General features: G+C 49.3%; 1 protein-coding gene across 1 annotated transcript in view; it reads right to left on the bottom strand.

Annotated features, from left to right (window-relative positions):
• Positions 1-1,543: 1,543 nt before the first annotated feature.
• Positions 1,544-20,671, bottom strand: part of CUX2 (cut like homeobox 2) — a 277,314-nt gene continuing 258,186 nt past the window's right edge. The window contains exons 16-22 of the mRNA XM_040250610.1: positions 19,631-19,732; positions 14,508-15,292; positions 13,588-13,747; positions 11,267-11,539; positions 9,856-10,044; positions 8,177-8,450; positions 1,544-4,598 (exon numbers count right to left, since the gene is read on the bottom strand). Of these exons, the coding sequence (XP_040106544.1) occupies positions 3,806-4,598; positions 8,177-8,450; positions 9,856-10,044; positions 11,267-11,539; positions 13,588-13,747; positions 14,508-15,292; positions 19,631-19,732 (2,576 nt within the window). The 3' untranslated portion in view covers positions 1,544-3,805. The remainder of the gene's footprint in view (positions 4,599-8,176; positions 8,451-9,855; positions 10,045-11,266; positions 11,540-13,587; positions 13,748-14,507; positions 15,293-19,630; positions 19,733-20,671) is intronic.

The raw sequence follows: 20,671 nt of genomic DNA, 5'->3' as shown, positions 1-20,671 counted from the left end.
AAACCATGCTCACGTGTCCTAACAGGGGCAGCCATTCCTCAACTAGCTGTTGTCATATTGGAACCTCGGCCCAGTAACCGCGAGTTTTAATGGAATTAGAACATTCTTTAACACTATACACAAAGATAAACTCAAAATGGATCAAAGACCTAAGTGTAAGACCAGACACTATAAAACTCTTAAGAGAAGACATAGGCAGAACACTCTGACATAAATTACAGCAATATCTTTTTTGAATTTTCTCCTAGAGTAATGGAAATAAAAACAAAAATAAACAAATGGGACCTAATTAAACTCAAAAGCTTTTGCATAACAAAGGAAACCATAAACAAAACGAAAAGATAACCCACAGGAGGAAATATCTGTGAACAAGGGATTAATTTCCAAAATTTACAAACAGCTCATACAATTCAGTATCAGAAAAACAAACAACCCAGTCAAAAAATAGGCAGAAGACCTAAGTAGATATTTCTCCAAAGAAGACATACAGATGGCCAACAGGCACATGAAAAGATACTCAATGTCACTAATTATTGGGAAAATGCAAATCAAAACTACAAGGAGATATCACCTCACACCAGTCAGAATGGCCATCATCAAAAAGTCTACAAACAATAAATGCTGCAGAGAGTGTGGAGAAAAGGGAACCTTCCTACACTCTTGGTGAGAATGTAAACTGGTGCAGCCACTATGAAGAACGGTATGGAGATTCCTTAAGAAACTAAAAAACAGAGCTTCCACATTATCCAGCAATCCCACTCCTGGGCATATATCTAGAGAAAACATGGTTCAAATGGGTACAAGCACTCCAGTGTTTGTTGCAATGCTGTTTACAATAGCCAAGACATGGGAACAACCTAAATGTCCAACAGATGACTAGATAAAGAAACTGTGGCGCATATATACAATGAAATATTACTCATCCATAAAAAGGAATGAAATGATGCCATTTGCAGCAACATGCACAGACCTGGAGATTATTATGCTAAACGAAGCAAGCCAGACAGAGAAAGACATGTGTCACTTATATGCAGAATCTAAAAAAATGATATAATTGAACTTATTTACCAAACAGAGACATACAGACTTAGCGAATGAACTTATGATTACCAGAGGGGAAGGGAGCGGGGAGAGAGACTGGGAGTTTGGGACTGAATGTACACACTGCTATATTTAAAACAGGTAACCAACAAGAACCTACTGAATAGCATGGGGAACTCTGCTCAATACTCCTTAATAACCTAAGTGGGAAGAAAATTTGAAAAAGAATAGACACATGTATACTGATTTTGCTGTGCACCTAAAAATAACACAACACTGTTAATCAGCTACACCCCAGTATTACATGAAAATTTAAAAAGAACATATACATACAAAAAAAAAAATCATGGTTTTTACCTGACAAGCCCTCATATTTTAATGGTGGCAAATGAGTGTTAAAAACGAGTTTTTAAAAATACCATTTTGTAAAACATGCAAGGGCAGATTTGACCCCCAATCTGCAGCCCCAACTCCAGAATAAAGCAAACAGGACACCCAGACATTATTATACAATTCTGTATTGAGTGATGCGTTTATTACAGAACGTGTTCCTTTTTTTTTTTAATTTAAACGAAGTCCATCACTCTCTCATAGAAACGGTTTCGCGGGGTTTTGTTCTGTCTGCCGTTACAGGACGTGAACCTGATAAAGTGGTTCACAGGTCTGCTAGCTTTAAGCACAACAGGATTCTCCACGTTCAAAAGGCTATATGCTAAGTGCTGAACCAAATCCCGTCACATAAAAGCCAGATTTAGTCCTTTAAGAACTGCAGTCTGCGTGTAAGCCTGGAGTTCAGTGTTGTGTGGCTTTCAACAGTAAAAAGTGGTGTGTCTCCCACGACTGCCTTAGTTGGGGACAGGGCAGTGGTGGCTAAAAGGAGATGTTTTCATTTGTTCCAGATTTGATTACTCTGAAAATTGGTCACTGTTTCCTATTGTCAAAATATAAAAATACCTTCATCTGGATAAAAATGTATACAGTGGAAAACTCTTCAATGCATAGCCTGGGTGTATGGAAAAGGAGGTTTTCCAGCAGGGTCTGCGTTGTTCTTTATGACTGGTGTGGAGACTGCTGCCTGGGCTGGGTGCATGAGAGTTGAGATTTCTGAACGGCCCTCACCTGATCCCTTCTGCTCACTGGAATTTGCCGGCCTGGGTTTCAAGATATTTGCTGCATCCTTGAAATCCTTGTCAGCCATCTCTCCCTCTGGTACTGGGTTGGCACCGTGACAACCACCTTTTCATTGTCATTCTGGATGGAGCTGATATGGCTGCTGTGATAGCCCCATTTTAGAGACGGGGAGACTGAGACCCTAGTTATACAGCTAGGACAGGGGCGCTGCTGTGTTGGTGACAATATGGGGACTGGTCCATCCAGATTGGGAGTTCTCCCCCTAAGAACCAAGATGATAAAGACGCTGGAGGGAGGGCTTCTCTGCGTGGGGGTGCTGAGTCTTTGTTCTCAAAAAGGTCAGGTGTTAGAAGACAGGAGGCTGGACTTGGAGACTGGGATGTGGTGGGCATGCTGCAGTGAATTCAAACCTTTGAGCTCCATTCCGCACAAACTTGGAGGTGCAGATGCTTTCCAGAAAGCACCAGGGTCAACTTGAGAAGGAAGATGATGAGAGGGGAGTTGGGGGTCTCTAGTCTGATGAATCTATTTTTTGGTGTGGGGTGCTGAGCTGGATGCTTGTGGGATGACCAACACTGTGATTTTCTTAAAACAAAAGGAGGGGAAGATGGCAGCCACAGTCTTGCTCTGGAAAGCCAGTAGGGAAACTTCCTGTGCTATGGCCACGATTCAGGTTGAGGAATGGCGTCACTCTGGTTGAAGCACCAGCCTCTAAACTCTCACCCTCGTACCAGGCTTTCCAAAGGATCTGGAAGCACGTCTTGCCTTACAGGTGGATGAGATGGAGATCCTGCTGTGGTCCACAGGTTCCTGATGAGAGGGAGTGTAAGCAGTTTGTTTTGTACCATGTTACAGCTCAGAGAGGATGGTTGGCCACAGCCCACTTCTCTACATTTACAACAGCACAGGACATTCTGAGTTATCAAGGTTGCAAGACAGACCACCAGAATGAAACACACCCTCACGGCATCGAAGTTTTCCTTTAGAGTCTTTTGGACTTTCTCTTTTCAACATGGTTTCTGAAAGGGCAGTAGCAATGTTTTGTCGTCTCACAGACAGACATGGAAAAAAAAAAAGCAAATCGCAGTTCAAAGGTTATCTAAATTTTGGTCAGTCTTATAGTGTTTTGTGATGGCTTTGAACAATTGTCTCCTTTTAATCTCATCTAGTGGCAAAAAAACGACACAACTTCAGTGTATTCTTCGCAACAGTTGTGACAGCATCCTGATTTTATAACTCTCTGTTAATATCAAAACAGCATTAGCTGGGAATAAATTCCAAAGGATCCTTTATTAAAATATCTAAAAGTGGTCTATAAATATTTATTTTTCTAAAAGAGTTTGGAGCTTCCAAGTGAAAATGTGGCTCCACTTTGCTTCTGCGTCTGGTAGAGAGGCCAGCAGGGAGAAGATGGTGCTCCCTGGAGCAGGGGGAGCTGTAAAGAGGCTGCAGGGGCTCCGGCCCTACCTGCTCACTCATGACTTTGTAGAGCTCGGATTACAACAGCAACGGAAAACGGCGGGACCGTAATGCTGCTGTCCACGCGGTGATGGCTGCGCGAGCGCCTCCCTTCCGGGGCCCTGTCCTGTCTGGGGGAGTCGATGGCCACCGGGTGCGCCCCTCGCCTCCACCTTCAGAACTCCCACTCCAGGGCCTCCTCCCGATTGGCAGCCCTCTCCAGCCGGTAGATGATGCTGTTCAGGTTGGCCATCTTCTCGTGCCGCCGCTGCAAGTTGGGGTTCACCTTGGTGCTGGGGTGCAAGGCCCCGGCTGTGTCGGCGGTGGGGCTGGCACTCAGCACCTTGGCAGGGAGGGTGCTGGGTGGGGATGGGGAGATGGGGGCTGAGGAGGAAGGGACCGGCGACACGGACATCATGAGGCCCGGAGAGGAGGCGGCTGAGGGCGAGTTCAGCGACACCTCCAGGCTGCAGCGGGAGGACTCTGAGGCTGATTTAAAGCTTAGGGGGTCCGGGTGTAGCCGCTCCCTGCCCTCACTCTCAGGGAGGGGGTGCAGGGAGGGGCAAGCTGGGGTGGTCCCGCCTGGGAGGAGGAGCCCTGGGGCTGCTCTGGGGAGTCCGTCGTCACCCAGAGGGTCAGGATGCACCTCTCGGGGGGAGCCTTGGCCTTTGTCCGGCTCCTTTGAGTCCTGGCTGTCGGCTTGTTCCTCAGCCTCCTCAGTCTGTTCCTGCTTAATCCTTACTGGAGTCTTGTCCTGGGAGGTCAGGTGGGTGACGCTCTCCTCGGGAGCCTCCTGAAGCTTTAGTTCCTTCATCGTAGGCTTCTGGTCCTCAGCCTCCGAGTCGGGGCTCTGTGGGGTGGGGTCTGGGTGGCAGTGGCCCGGTGGCAGGATGCCAGGACCCCCACTGGGGTCGAGGTCTGGTTCCTCTTGGGTCCCCTCCACCAACATCTCCCGGCGCATCCGGGACCTGGGGCAGAGATGGTGGTAAGCAAGGTGCTGGAGGGGACAGCTAGCCCTGGAGTCAAATCCAGTGAGTGGCCCTGTGACCCCACCCACTTCCCTGGGGGGGCTCATAAGCTTCCTCACATGCAGCATCCTAGTAAGCCCTCTCAGCAACCCCAAATGGTGGGCTATCATCATCCCCACTTCACAGGAGGAAACAAGGCTCAGAGATGCTGGGTGATATGCCCCAGTTTCACGGCTAGTAAGTGGCAGAACCAGGACTTGAACTCAGGACTGTTGGATTCCAAAGCTCACAGTCTAGACCTGTGCCGTCTAGTGCAGCAGCCACTGGTCACACACAGCTCTCTCATTGTTAACAGTTGTTATACTGACTGCATGTTGAAATGGTTGCATTTGTAAATGTGTTAGTTGCTCAGTTGTGCCCGACTCTTTGCGACCCCATGGACTGCAGCCCTCCGGCTTCCTGTGTCCATGAGATTTTCCAGGCAAGGATACTGGAGTGGGTTGCCATTTCCTTCTCCAGGGGATCTTCCCAAACCAGGGATTGAATCTGGGTCTCCTGTACTGCAGGCAGATTCTTTCCCGACTGAGCTACAAGGGAAGCCCTGCATTTGTATATACTGGGCTAAATAAAATATGAGTGTGTGCTTAGTCGTGTCTGACTCTTTGCGACCCTAGGGACTGTAGCCCGCTAGGCTCCTCTGACCATGGGATTCTCTAGGCAAGAATACTGGATTGGATACTATTACATTAACTTCATCTCTTTTTGTTTAGTTTTATTTTTTAATTTTTCTTCAATGTGGCTACTAGAAAATTTTATATATGTGGCTTTCGTTGTATTTCTATTGGACAGTGGTGCTCTAGAGCATTTCTCAAAGTCAAAAGCAGAGAATAACTTGTCTAGGTCACCAAGGCACAGAGGCAGAGCTGGGCCCAGAACCTGGGCACACTGAATTCCAGTCCAGAACCCACCGTCTCTTCACTTCAGTGGCCTCCCTTTTGTCAGAGGGAAATGTGGTCTCATTTATTATGTTTTAGGGCAGGAAAGGCTAGGATGGGTTTAACTTCATTAATTATTTCCCTAATAGCACGAGGTCCAGAGAGGTCAAGTCAGTCGTCCAAGATCATAGAGCGATAGGACTTTTTAAGTATCTTCAATGCTGTATCCTTCTTTAATTGATGACATCATATATTATATTAATATTATTTAATAATAATAAAGTACATGTTACTGATATAAAATAAATTTATAAATTTCAATGATAAAGATCGTAATGGTTAGTGCTTATCACATGCCAGATGCTGGACCAAGCACTTTTTGCAGATTATTTATCTTTCATAATGACCTTATTCAGGGGAGACTAGTCTCATGCCCACCACCAAAGACGACAAGGCTCAGGGAGGCACAGAGACTGCTGTGGTCACATAGCCGGCACTCAGTGCACTTGGGCCTGCACCCAGCTGTCTGCCTGCACTCTCCTCCCTGCCCAGCTCGGGCATGCAGCCCCATCCCAGGATCCTGAGCCTGGAGGGACTATCAGCGGTGATCTGGTTCACTTTCGTCTCTCAGTTCCTATCCTTCCACAAAGGTGGCCTTGCCCACCTCTCAGGAGACCCTGTCTTCTCCTTTAGTTCCCTCTAGAGGGAAGAGTTGGTTGGGACCGGGGGAGTGCTGGGTGTTTTGGGGATGGCTCACTTGCCTGAAGCTTTATCATTAGAACTTCCAAACTGTGGATCAAATATAAATATCTCGCTAATAGTCATTTATACCATAGTAAAAATTAGTCTTTTTCTTCAATTCTTGACTCCCTAATCTATAGCAGGTCCTTCCAAGTAATTTTTTCCCAAAACATCCTATTGTTCACTTTTCCCAGAGCTGACTGCAGTGTGTAATGATACATTACTATAAGAACTCATTTAATAGTGACCATCCCTGCTGGTCTGTGAGAGATGCCAAGGACTTTACCTCATTCTCTTTGGTACTTGGGACAGAGTAGATGCTCAATAATCATTTACTAAATGAAGCAATGTATTCTATAATTATAGCTCTTTGAGAGTGGTTTTTTTGGGGAGTGGAATTCTCTCTACTCCTTCAAAGCCCAGCTGAAATGCCACCTCTCTATCTAAATTTTCCCTAGGTAGAATTCCCTTTTCCCTTAGTTCCTTATTCCTTCTTGTTTTCACAGCATTTATTAGGTTGTCATGAAATTATCTGGTTTGTGATTTTAAACTCTCTAAGAGCAAGGATGCTGGCTTTGAACCCCTGTATCTCCCAACCCTGGCTCGCCGTGCATACATGACAAATATTAACTGAAATGAATATGCTGGATTATAATGGAGGGACACGTTCCTGTGGGAAACAAGAGGGGAGAGAATGTCTGGAAGGGAAGGAGGGTGTGAGGCTTTAAGGACCTATATCATCTGCCGTTTGGCAGGTTCTGGGTCTGAGCAAGATATAAGCAATATTTTACAATGTGTTTATGCCTGTAGTTTTTCATTTGATCCTCAATTCATTCAAAGCATTATGGGGTAAATTTTAAGTTCCTTATCTGTAAAATAGGGATGAGACTCAGAAAGGTACAGTGATTTGCCCAATAACACACAGCCGAGGTGGGATTTGAACTCGGGTCTGTGTGATGCCCATGCCTGGGTTGTGGAGAGAGATTTCAGGTGTTCTACCCTTCTAGGCTCCTTCCTCCTCTTCTCTCAGGGATCAAGAGACTCTCCTCTCTGGCACCACAGGGGCATCAGAGACATTTCTTGCTCAGGAGGCTTGGTGGGGAGCGCCTTAGAGGGATGGCCCTTGAAATCACATCAAGCCTTCTCTTCAGGGTTCTCAGGAAGTCCTTTTGTGGTCTCCTTGGGAACCGTGTACCCAGTCAGTGCCCCGAGGCAGCCCTGGGACTAAATTCCCAGGCAGCCCAGCCCCCTGCAGGTCAGTTGCTCAGGAGATGAGGGATTGGTGAGTGGGAGGAGGCACCACTTTTGTTAGGGATCACCCACTCCCGGAGGTGGGTGGAGCTTGAGGGGCTGCCACAAGGGTTTCCTTTGACCTCAGGAGGGGGAAAGGCCAGGAGCCCCAAACCAGGGCACTGACACGAGACTCAGTGGGTAGTTAGGGCACCTCAGGCCTGTGCCCCAAACACAATCCCCTGTCCCTCTGTGGAGGCAGACGCAGAGCAAGCTGGTGAAGTCACAATAAAGATAGCGACGACAGTGATGTCAACACCTACCACCTCCTACGTGCCAGGTTATTTTCCGTGAGTATGTTAGCCACATCGAATCCTCAAGGCAACTCTATGAAGTAGATCCCATTATAAGTCTCATTTTATGGGTTAGAAGATCGAGGCTCTGGGAGGCGAAGTCACTTGCCCAGGCCGCACAAGATGAAAACTGTCCAGCTGGAATTTATATCCAAGTTTGCCTATGTTATAAAGCTAAACACCTAGAAATATGGCCACCTCGTTTCCCAGAGGCCATGATGGGCTGCCTCCAGGCCCTGGGATGAGGAAGCAGGAGGTGCCGGCTGAGCCCCCGCCCACCCTCCCAGGGGCCACCAGGCACCCTGCTCCCCATCCCTACCTGTAGTTGTGGAACCAGTTGATGACGGTGTTGGTCTTGAGGTTGAGCTGGAAGGAGAGGAGTTCAATGGTCTGCTGGGAGGGGTAGGGCTCCAGCTGGTAGGCCTTCCTCAGCGCCTCCTTCTCTTCGGGGGCCAGCACCACTCGGGGCTTCTTGATCTGCAGGAGGCTCAGGTCTTGGGGCTGCAGGCAGGGGCTGGGGCACTCGGAGCGGGTGGCTGGAGACTCACTGTCTGAGCCAGTGCTGATGAGACCGTACCTGCGCTTCAGGTAGGCTGGGGCGGGGGAGGGAGGGAGGGAGGGAGGGCTGAGAGGGGCCAACTAGAGGCTCCCCTGAACCGAGGAGGGGTCTCGGGCTGAACTGAGCACCAGCCAGCCGTCCTCAGAGCCCCTGCACCCCAAACGTGGGGACCCCGGCCCGGCCTCAGCCTTTTCTCCTTCCACGCCCTCCTCGTGAGACGGGAGATGCTCGCCTGCCCACACCTGGTCATTAACACGCTAACTGTTAACATGTGTGGAGGGCTGCCCTCACAGACAGGAAGTGCTCAAAAGAAGGGGTTCTGCAGCATTCTCAATCGTCAGAAGTGTCCCTCTATTTCACCAGTGTTTTGGAGGGCAGGGGGAAGACAGTGTTAAGATTTTTCTCTCCTGTTTTCACAGGTTCTTCTGGAGCCGTCTGTGGAGTCTGTGGGTTCGGTGCGGAAGTGGTACAGATGCAGAAAGTGGCGCAGAGTCTTTCGCCCTTGGCCCCTGCCAGGCTCCAGGACATTAATTTTAAATGAACGTAGTAATTGCATGATGCATCTCAGCCTCAAATCATCAAAATGTGTGTGCGCTGGGGGGGAAGCCCACCCCCGAATGGAGGAAGTAAGGTATTGGGTCCCATTTAATCCTCACCCCAGTGCCCTGAGGTAGACGCTATGACTCTTACTTTCAGATGAAGTGGAATGAGACACAGAGAAGGGAAGTAACTTGCCCAAGATCACACAGCCAGCAAGCGGCAGGACAAGTTCCCAACTGTGCAGCTGTCTGATGCCAACAGCCAGATGGCCCTGCCCCATGATCCACTTATAGCCTGGCTTGACCCTGGGCCCTCGTCATGACTTAGTGCCCCAGCTGACAACTTTCCAACTCCTCAAATCTTATCTCCCCACTGGATTTTGAGCTTTCTTAGACCCAGGAATCCCTTACACACAAAGCATGGGACTGGCTGGGCCACAAAGCGGGTGCTCAGTGCCAGTTCAATTTTTCAGGGAGATAAAATCCTATCAGACAATGTAAGAACCTGCGATTTCTTGTCTGGTCCTGTAAGGGGAGAGTTATCATTTGCTGGGTTAATTCTGTGCTTTGTTGCGTAGAATCCAGGTGATGGGCAAAGGGGGTAATAGGACTCTGATGCAGAGGATGGAGAGATCAGAGAGAGAGGGGGCTTGGGGAATATGCAGGAGACCCTGGAGTGGCTATGGGTTTGTGGAAGGATGCTGAGAGAGACGGTGTATTGGAACTTTCAGGGGAAAAGTATTAAACATTTTAATGGCTTACGTTCTGTGGAATGGCTATTTCTTGCAGCCTACACTAGGCTAAGACTGGACCACTGGGACCCTGGGTTTGTTTGGGTTAGAACCAGATACGGTTCCAATGGGAAAACCTGAGGCCAGACCCAGAGTTCCCAGGGCTTACCTTTCTTCTCCAGCTTCTTCATGTCTCTCAGCTTCTCCACGTTGTGGGGGTCGTTGAGCCACAGCTGCATGCGCACAAAGGGCTCCCGGCCCTTGAGGCTCAGCTTGTGCCAGGGTTTGGGTCGAGAGAGAAGGTCAGACACAGAGCCCTGGGTCAGCCCTAGGATGCTCTCCCCGAAGAGCCGCTGCCCTGGGGACAGGGGAGGAGGGGGACGACCTGTTACCCCAGGCTGGGCACACGTGCTCCCGGGAGAGACAAGGGACAGGCAGAAACCAGGGAATGTCTCCACTAACTCAGCAGGGAGGACCAGACACATTGGGGGACCCATGCCTGTGTGCATCTGGGGAACCTTCTGTAAAACAGGAGGTAGGGGCAGGCAGATAGCTACCAAACAAAAATGCTGTCATGATTTAGACGTTATTCACTCCTAGGGGATCCCTGACATTGTCTGCAAACTTTATGTGCACAAATAAGTATCACCTTGTCAGAGAGTAATTTGACAGATTCTATCAAAATTTCAATGTGCAAACCCTCTGATCCAGCAATTCCACTGCCTGGGATTTCTCCTCTAGTTGTGCTTGCCCAAGGGCACAAAGACGCATGTGGATGTGATTTCAGAGGCAGCAGGAAATTGGGAACAAGCAAAATGCTCATCAGCTGCATAAAAAATATGGGGCATCCATGGCCTGAAGAATTTTGCAAGTGACAAAGACTGCAGGTGGGCTATTCATTCTAAGGCAGAAGAGGGTCCGCTGTAGAACAGTGTTAGTTTTTAAAAAGCAAGTGGAAGGATAGCCTGTGTGTAATTTCATCTATCTAGAAAAAAGAAGAGAAGAAACTAGGTGAGCATACAATCTTGTATGTGTTCAGAAAATCTCAAAGATACAGAAAAACTTTGGTGTATGACTGGGAGGTTAGGGGACATTTTATTTGTTTAAATTTTAACTTTTTTTTCCTGTATTGTTTGGCATTTTCAAATAGTGATATCTTATTTTTATTATAGAAATTGTAGTAAAAAGTTGGGGTTTGTGTGCATGACTTGACTCCCATCTGAGATGTGGAGGAGTTTGTAATTCAAAAAATTAAAGAATCCAGATTTCTCCCTTGGGCCTCCAGCATTGGATGAGGACTGAGTTAGAATCTTACTGGGATTCTCCAAGTCCTCCTGGAAGGAAGTTTTGAAAGTTGTGGGCTAAGAACTTTAGGAGGACAGCATACTGACCTCCCTGCTGTCCACTCTAGAGACCCAGTTCAGAGTCAGATGCCTCCCAGGGGGCCCTGGGTGGCCCAGGGCTGAGCAGCACTTGCAGAAGGGACCCAGTACCTAGGATCTCACCATGGCTCTTTCCTTAAGGCAAGGGGGGGCCAAGCAGGGCAAGAGGCAGCATCCCTGACTCCCGGTACCCTGTACCTAGGTTGTTGTCTGTGAGGACCTCTTTGACCCTCTTGGTGATGGAGTACGTGTCCAGCTCGGGGGACATGGCCACAATCTCCTGGATGCCCCCTGTGGTCTGGCTGCCCGAGTAAATCTTCCCACTCAGTGATGAGCTGGAGCGTCCCTCTGGCTGCTGGTTCTCCTTGCTGCTCTCCAGTGTCAGACTCAGGGGCTCCTGGGAGCTCTTCTCCGGTGGCTCCGTGGGACTAGGGGGTGGGGATGGCGAGGACCTTGGTTCAGTGGGACTGACTGTGGGCCGCAGAGAGACAGAGAAGGCAGTTACTCAATCTGGCATAGACATGCATGGTTTGGGCAGGCTTATTTGTTACAGCCAAGAGTTGGCAACAACCCATTTTGCAACTACCACAGTAAAATCTCAGGCCGGGACCATCCTGGCTGTGAAAACCAGTAGATGAAAGTTGGAGGAGGAAAAAGATATCCATATAGTCCCAAAGTATCTCCCCACAGGATACTTATTAAGTACAAAGGGAAAAACAGTAACTTTATAAGTACAGCTGTCTGCCAACACCACCTCAATCTGGTGATTGAAGTTAGCACCTCCAATCACAGGCCAAATCAACAGCTGGTGACTCCCGATACGAGGGACTGAGAAGGACAGAGCAACATTTCTGGGATATTCCTGCCCGAAGTGCACAGCTTGAATCTAACCACAAGGAAACATGAGACAAAGCTGAACTGAGCATCTCTCTATAACATAACTGGCTTCCAGTTTTCACAAACGTCAAAACTAAAAAACTTTAGAGAGAGGCAGAACTGTCCAAATTGAAAGAGACTAAAGAGACATGATGACTAAATACAAGTGATCCTGAATTTGACCTGGACAGGGGAAGATAAAATTATATAAAGGTGATTATTGGGACAACTGAAGAAACTTGGAATATAGATGGTGGGTTACATAGCAGTATTGTATTATTGTAAAATTTCTCATTCTTAGTAAATAATTTTGAAACGGGACATGATATCTTCAATTAATCTCTTAAATGGTTGAGAGAAAAAGCACAAATATGGCAAAATTAGCAACTGGTGAATCGGTATGTAGGATATTGAAAGTTGGTTGTTCTATTGCTTCAACTCTTTGGTAAGTTAGAAATTACATCAAAATTAAAAGTTAAGAGAAAAAAAAAAAAGGACTTGGCAATGACTGACAAGTCCAACTGCCAGAGTTAGCTAAGTAAAATACAGTGAGTCCCCACGGCAATCAATAATAATGTAATAAAAAGATGCATATAAGATGAGTAAGTTCTGGGATTCGATACACAGCATGGTGACTGTAGTTAACAATCCTATTTTATATATATACTTGACAGTTGCTGTGAGAGTACAGCTTTAATAGTCTCACTATAACAAAATGGTAATTACCTTAAAAAATAAAACCACATTTTTCGTAAGACATTTTGTGTACATATATGTTAGAAAATGGAGAAGGCAATGGCACCCCACTCCAGTACTCTTGCCGGGAAAATCCCATGGATGGAGGACCCTGGTGGGCTGCAGTCCATGGGGTCGCTAAGAGTCGGACACGACTGAGTGACTTCACTTTCCCTTTTCACTTTCATGCATTGGAGAAGGAAATGGCAAGCCACTCCAGTGTTCTTGCCTGGAGAATTCTAGAGATGGGGGAGCCTGGTGGGCTGCCATCTATGGGGTCGCACAGAGTCGGACATGACTGAAGCGACTTAGCAGCAGCAGCAGCATGTTAGAAAACCACTTTTTAGAAGATATCTTAGGTAGGGTGACTTTACTGAACCTCAGTTCCTGAATCTGTTAAATGGGGCCATAATACAAGCAGTGCTATACTTGCAACTACCCTGCTCAGGGCCATAAAGAGGACTCCATGAGATAATGGGGGTCACCTCCTGAGGAATCAAGAGTCACCCACTCACTGGACTTTCCAGTGTGAGCTGAGCCGCTGGACAGTCCGGGGAGGGCAGGGGACACGCCTGAGGAGGTGTCCCTAGTGGGGAGGGGCGTGTTTAGAAATTCCTGTGCTGGTCCACAGGGCACCTTCCAGTGAAGTGGAAAAAGGTACTTCTTCCTCGACGTATTTAACTGGATGGTAAGGTGGCCACTGCCCCCACCCCACCACTCCCGCTCAGTCTAGGCACTCTGGCGCCACCTAGAGGTCAGTCTGGCTGAGGGAAGGATGAAAGCGGAGCCGGGACCCTTTCAGGGCAGCAGTGGGGAGGGGCAGGGGAAGGGAGACCTGGGCAGCGAAGCCACTGCCCAGACTGGAAGAGTGAGGGCTCTGGGTGGTTCGGGGCCCCATCTGTACTCACCTTGGGAGGCGCTGGGCTGCTGGCCCACGGCCTGGCCAAGCTGGTCCGAGAGCCACAGCTGCATGCGGATAAAGGGCTCCCGACCCTTCTGCGTCAGCTTGCTCCACGGCTTCGGCCGGGACAGCATGTCGCTCACGCTGCCCTGTGACAGGCCCAGCACCTGGGGAGGGGCAGGGCGGGAAGGCTGGGTCAGCAGGTCCTGGCCAAACCCTCCACCTCTCTTCCCCAGACCCTTAGGGCCCGCTGCTCACTCCTGTTCCAAGAGGAGAGGGCTGCCTTCAAGTGATCTTCACTCTCCATATGCCTGCTGTGTGCCTATGCTGTGCCCTCCACCTGCAGTGCCCTTCCAGAGTTCTTTACAGTCCATGGAATTCTCCAGGCCAGAATCCTGGAGTGGGTAGCCTTTCCCTTCTCCAAGGGGTCTTCCCAACCCAGGGATTGAACCCGCATTGCAGGCGGATTCTTTGCCAGCTGAGCCACAAGGGAAGTCCATCTAAAAATCCTACTTGGAAGACCCCTTAAGTGCCTCCTCTTCCAGGAAGCCTTCCTGTGTTGCATTTCCTATTCCTCCAAGCTGGGCTGAGCCTTAACACTTAAGTGCAATGGACCATGGGAGGGATGGAGGTTACTGGAGGAGATGGGTAGGTGGCTATTACCTAACCAGATGGAAGCTTTCCACAGCTTTAAAAACCGCAGAACTGAATGCCAGCCTTGTCCCTGGCTCCCCTTTCCCCACTGCCCAGGAGCAGGAAAAAGGGCTTTTGGGGTCACTCAGATCTGGGTCTGAATCCTGCTTCTGCTCAGTTCTTGCTCACATACACACACTCACACACACCCTTCTTTCCAGGCCATGGACACAGCAAAGGCGTCCTCGCTCCCCAGGCTCCCTGAACCTCCGGGGCAAACCCCACCATCTTCACCTTCTCCCCGAAGATCCTCTGGCAGATTCCGTTCTTGGCCAGCTTCTCCTTGACCTGGCGCGTCAGCTCCAGGGTGTCCACCTCGCGGTACATGTAGAGCTCGTATTGCTCGGGGGTCAGGGGCGGCACGGTGGGCTTCAGCGTGCGGGGCACGTAGGCTGGGTAGTAGGCCAGCCGTCCGCCGCCGCCCCCTTCAGGGCCGCCCCCCTCGGCCTTGAGCTCGCCCACCCTGGGGGGCTCGTCCTCGCTCCCGGCTGCTTCGTCCTCGGGGACTGCGGGGGCCTCATCCCCACGGGGCCAGGCCCGCCCATTGGGCTGGCCGGAGTAGCTGGAGGAGGAGGAGAGTGAGGGAGAGACAGAGGCGTAGGGGCGGCTGAGCAGGCCACGGTCCGAGGCCCAGTGGTGGTCGAAATAGCCGGCGTCGCCGATCTCTGACTTGACCTTCCGGATGATGCTCTGCACGAAGGCGGCCGGGGACAGGACCGTGAGGGAGGTCTGCGTGCCGCTGCTGCTCGTCCCCCCGCTGCCGACACCGCTGTCCTCCTGCTTGACGAGCGTCGGGGCCCCATTCTGGCTCACGGCGGCCAGTGAGGGCCGCTCTGGGGGCGAGGGAGGCACCGAGCGGCCCCGGGCGCCGGCCTCCATCTCCAGCAGGGCCTGCTGCTGCGCTTGCATCTCGCGGCGTGCTTGCTCCAGAATGTTCTTGATGGCGTCTTCCGAGGTGGTGCTGGCGGGGGCTGTGCCGTTGGTGATGCTCAATGGGGCTGCTGAGTTCTTGGGCTCGCCTGTGGGAAAGGGGACAGGGAGGCTGGAGGCCCGTGGACAGGGCATGGCTTGATGGACAAAGACGTTCACAGAACAGAATTTATACCAGAGACATGTTGGGGGCAAACGTCTGCATCTGGGGATAAAATCCAGGTGGACACTGAGATTTTAGCTTATGCAGAAAAAGTGTTCATGGGGATACTGTAACGTTAGAAGAAGACTTGCTTTTACACATGCTGTGATCCACCTATGCAAATTAAAGCAAGTCCCAGAAGGGGACACACAGTATAACCTGCTTTCCATTGAGCGGCAGAGCAAGCCAAATAAGCAATACATTACTTGGTGAAAATTCTACAAGTGGTCAACACAAAGGAACAGCAGGACCGTGCTTCCCGCTGCTCTTAGTGGCCTTTCCTACACTGGGGTCTCTCCCCAACCCTGGACCAACCTAGATCAACACAGCCCTTCCTTTACTATCTCCCTGTGCAGTCTGCACCCTGGTGGATCCTCATAGCTCCATTAAAAATAATTTCTATTGCTTTGCCAATTAAAAAGCAATAGAGCAATGGAATACTATTCAGTCATAAAAGGAAGGAAGCACTGATACCATATGGAGGAAACTTGAAAACATTATGTGAAGTGAAAGAAGCCAGGCACAAGAGGCCACCTATTGGACAGTTTCCATTCATATGAAATATCCAGAACAAGGAGAGCTACAGACACAGAAAACAGACTGGGGCCTCCCTGGGGCTCAGGGGAGGTGAGGTGTGGGGAGTGATTGCTAATGGGCACAGTGTTTCCTTTTAGGGGTGATAAAGATGTTTGGGAACTAGACAGAGACAGTGGCTGCAAAACATTGTGAAGCCACTAAACGCCACTGAATTATTCACTCTAAAATGGTTAGATTCATGTTCTGTGAATTTTACCTCAAAAAACAAAACAAAACGGACATCCCTGGTGGTAAAGTGGGTAAGAATCCGCCTGCCAATGCGGGGAACACGGGTTTGAACCCTGGTCTGGGAAGACTCCAGATGCCGTGGGGCAATGAAGCCCGAGTGCCACAATTACTGAGCCCGAGCACCCTCGAGCCTGTGCTCCGCAACAAGAGAAGCCACTGCAACGGAGAGCAGCCCCTGCTCACCACCACTAGAGAAAGCCCACGCAAAGCAACAGAGAGCGAGCATGGCCAAAAAATCCCCCTGTTAAAAAAAAAAAAGTAATACATGTCTATCTGGAGAGCTAACAATGCACAAAAACTTAAGATGAAAATGAAAATCCCCTCTGATCTTTCCCCCCAGTGGTAATCATATGAAATTTTCCCAGGTTTTCCCTTCCAATCTGTTTTCTAACTACATGCATGGGATGGTCACACTTGATACGTGGCAGTGTGGCCTGGCTTGCTCCCACTTAGTATCAACATGAGTGTTTTTCCCTACGATTTGAAGTTCTTCTATCTTTAATGGCTGCATATGCCACTGAAGAAATACTCTCCGCTTCAGTTACCCAGCCCCCCATTGCTGGACACTTAGGTTTCTACTTTGTCACTGTTGGAAACAATAAAGAGATAGCTTGTATATACATTTTTGTTCCCACTCTGAATATTTCCTTTGATCCCCAAAAGCAGAGCTCCCAGGTCAGTGTCAGCCATATTCACTTCCTTCCCAGAGGGATGCTAACTGCTCTCTGCTTAATCTTCACTTCTGTGAGGGACATCGGGGGGTATCCTGGCACTCTTCCTCTTGCTGAACTTTTCACAGACCCTAAATGGAAACCTCTTGCCTGGGCCACTGGAGCAAAGGTTTCCCTCTGTGATGTCTTTTTAATTTCTTTGCTACCTTGATGCAGACCTCCCAGTGGGAGAGCACTGCGCAGGGAGTCAGGAGGCCCGTGTTCTCCTCTGGTCTCCGAATAACTGTGAGTATGTCCCCTCTCTTTGGCCTCAGTTTTCTGTTTAGTGGAAGAGTTAGACGAGACTGTTGCTCATGGTTCTTTTCACCCCAGTACTGCGTCTCATCTACATGTGTAACCTCTGTCCAGCACACAGTAGGCATTTAATGTTTACTGAATGCCTGCCTCGCTTTTGCTACCAGAATTGACCAAGAAGACATAACTAAGTGTGTACACAGTCGGGGCTCAGCAGATTATCTGGGTGGGGCACAGCAGGATCCCAGCAGGGTTAATCTCTCTCTGTCCTTTCCAGGAACCAGGAAAAAGAGGGTCCATGGGAAATTCGTGGCTTCCAGCAGCAGACTTGGGAATAGGGACACTTGCCCCACGTTACCACCAGGGGGGAGCAGATACTGTAAAGCGGAGTGGGAGTGCTGGAGCTGGCATCCAGTTCTGAGTCAGCTGTGTCTCCACTGGCTGTACTACACTATCCTGGGTGCAGGGATGTGATAGGTGATAGATCCCTGGTTGCAAGAATCCCCCACCGGTTGACAGCCACATCAGCAGAGTCATTTGTAACATGAATAAATGCAACAGTGGAGACACAGTGATCATGTAATGAGGACGGCTAACTTTCCAGGGACACCTTCTACATACTAGACCCCAGCTGAGTGCTTGCCGCACCTGATGTCATTTGATCCTCACACAGCCTTGAGATTTAAAGATGAGAAAATGAAGGCACAGAGAGGCTAAGTAATTTGCCAGAGGTCACACTGTTTAATAAATAGCTGAGGCAAAATTGGCAGCCAAGGCACTCAGGCTCCATTGCACCGAACAATACAGGTCATTATGGGGGGTCCGAGGAGGGGTGGATTCCAATCCACCAGGATGGGGCTGGGGGCTTCCTGGAGGAGATGAGTTCTGAGATGAGTTGTCAAGTAGGAGCAGGAGCCGGAGAGAAAGGTGGCTGGGGTGCAGATGGCCTTAGGGGCACAGAAACAGGAGTGAGGGTGGTCATGAGCAAAAACAGTTCATATGAGAGGCATGGAGGGGTCAGGAGGAGTCTGAAGACTATTCTAGGGCCGGGAGCCCTTGTTGGGGAATTAGGATTTTATCCTGAGGGTAATGGGGGGCCATGGAAGGATTTCAAATAGTGACATGAATATGTGGTCCTCTTGAAGGATCCCTGTGGCTTCAGGTCTTTGGTCAAATCCTGACCTTAGAGTTTTGTTAGCAAGAAAAAAGATGGCAAATGATTTGGGGTAAGGCAGTGAAGAATGTCTGCTTACCACTCCTTCCAAAAAAGCTGAAATACTTTTTCCCCCAAATATATAGTGGAATATAAAATATAACAAAAATTTTCTATAGCTGAAGAATGAATCTAGTTAAAGAGGTTTCTAGGGACTTCCTTGGTGGTTTGGTGGCTTAGATTCCACATTCTAAATGCAGAGGACCCAGGTTTGATCCCTGGTGCTGGGGGAAGGGATAGTTAGGGAGTTTGGATGGACATATACACACAGTTATATTTAAAATAGATAACTAACAAGGATCTACTGTATAGCATAGGGAACTCTGCTCAATGTTATGTGGCAGCCTGAATGGGAGGAGAGTTTGGGGAAGAATGGAAATATGTATATGTATATGTATGACGGAGTCCCTTTGCTGTTCACCTGGAACTATCACAACACTTATTCAGCTATACCCCAATACAAAATAAAAAGTTTTTAAAAAAGAGTAAATATTAAAACAAACAAAGAAACAAACAAAACCAGTCCCATGTGCCACAACGAAGACCTGGTTCAGCCAAATAATAAATAAATAAATATTTTTTAAATTAGTGAAGGTGGTAAATTAAAAAAAAAAAGGTTTCTCAGTTGCAGAACTTCTCAGAGCCTTTAACAATTTCAATTGGTGTTTTTTAAAATACTGACTACTTGCCAGGTACTGTATCAGTTGCTTTATTTCTATCTTATTAAGTCCTTATAATAACTCTGCTGCTGCTGCTGCTGCTAAGTCGCTTCAGTCGTGTCCGACTCTGTGCGACCCCATAGACGGCAGCCCACCAGGCTCCCCGGTCCCTGGGATTCTCCAGGCAAGAACACTGGAGTGTGTTGCCATTTCCTTCTCCAATGCATGAAAGTGAAAAGTGAAAGCGAAGTCACTCAGTCGCGCCCGACTCTTAGCGCCCACCAGGCTCCTCCATCCATGGGATTTTCCAGGCAAGAATACTGGAGTGGGGTGCCATTGCCTTCTCCGTAATTTCACTTAACTGTAGTTAAATGGCTTATAGCTCCCATACCGGATAATGGATCTGGTACTTTCCAGGCCTAGATCTCACTTGGCTGCAGGTTGTGAAAAAGGAAAACAGGTTTAGACCTGCTTGGAATCCCCTCTGGGGTGGACACAGCCTCGCCTCCTGCTCAGGACAGGCCCTGGAGGCCTCGGGCCTCACCTGCTGTGGCCACACTCACCCCCCTTCTGTGACTCGATCTCCTTCTTGGCCTGCTCTAGGATGCTCTTGATGGCGTCATCCGAGCCGGTCTCTGGCGTGCGGATTCTTGGGGTGATACTGCCTGGGGGAGGAAAGGAGGTGTCTGTTGTGGGGACCTGCATGTTGGGGGTCAGTCCCTGGTGCTGGGCAGGGTGACAGGCTGGTGTCTTCCTCCCAGGGCTGGGAGAGTGAGAGCTAGATGGTGAGTCTGTGTGACAAACTGTGGACCCACAAGAGATTTCAGCTTGAAATAACAACAAAACCCAATGAGGGCAGGCACCATCAAAGTGAACAATTATCTTGGGACTTTCTTGGTGGTCCCATGGTTAAGACTCTGTGCTCCCACTGCAGAGGATGCAGGTTCAATCACTGGTGGGGGAACGAACATCCCACATGCCCCAAGGTGTGGCCAAAAAAAAGGAAAGAAAAGAAAATAGCTAACAATTCTCAAGGAGTTATTACACGCTTTATGCCGATTTAACTCTCTTTAGGAGCCTGACAGATGGGGAAACTCAGGCATAGAGCAGCTAGAGAGAGCTGCCTGAGGTCACTAAGCAGATGAATGGCAGAGCTGGACACAAACTCAGGTGTCTGTGGAGTCAAAACCTGGGGCCTTCACATGGATTACTCTAAACACTGAGTCTGTCAAGGTTGGGGGGGGTCACCCCGGTCATCTTATGCATGGGTAAACTGAGGCTTGGAAGTGCTTACGGGGTATCTGCCAAGGCAACCCCAGGGGCCCGGCCTTTCCCCACCATTATCAGGCTGAACTGCACTGCAGCTGCAGCCAGCTGCATGGGACAGGGGGCCCCAGGAGGGAGGGATTGAGGATGGTTTCCCTTATTTTACAGAGGTGGGAAACTGAGGCACAGAGAGGCAAAGTCATTTGCCCCAGGTCACCCAGCTGGGAGGTGGCAGACTCAGGCTCTGAACCGTGAGCCGTGTTCTCAGCCCTCAGCAGCCCCACGCCCCGGGGCTGGCCCGGGGAGACGGCTCGGAGGACGGGCCCTCGGCCAGCACC

The sequence above is a fragment of the Oryx dammah genome, unplaced genomic scaffold, assembly GCF_014754425.2.
Source record: "Oryx dammah isolate SB20612 unplaced genomic scaffold, SCBI_Odam_1.1 HiC_scaffold_12, whole genome shotgun sequence".
Taxonomy (NCBI): Eukaryota; Metazoa; Chordata; class Mammalia; order Artiodactyla; family Bovidae; genus Oryx; species Oryx dammah.
This window is presented reverse-complemented; position numbering and strand designations above follow the sequence as displayed.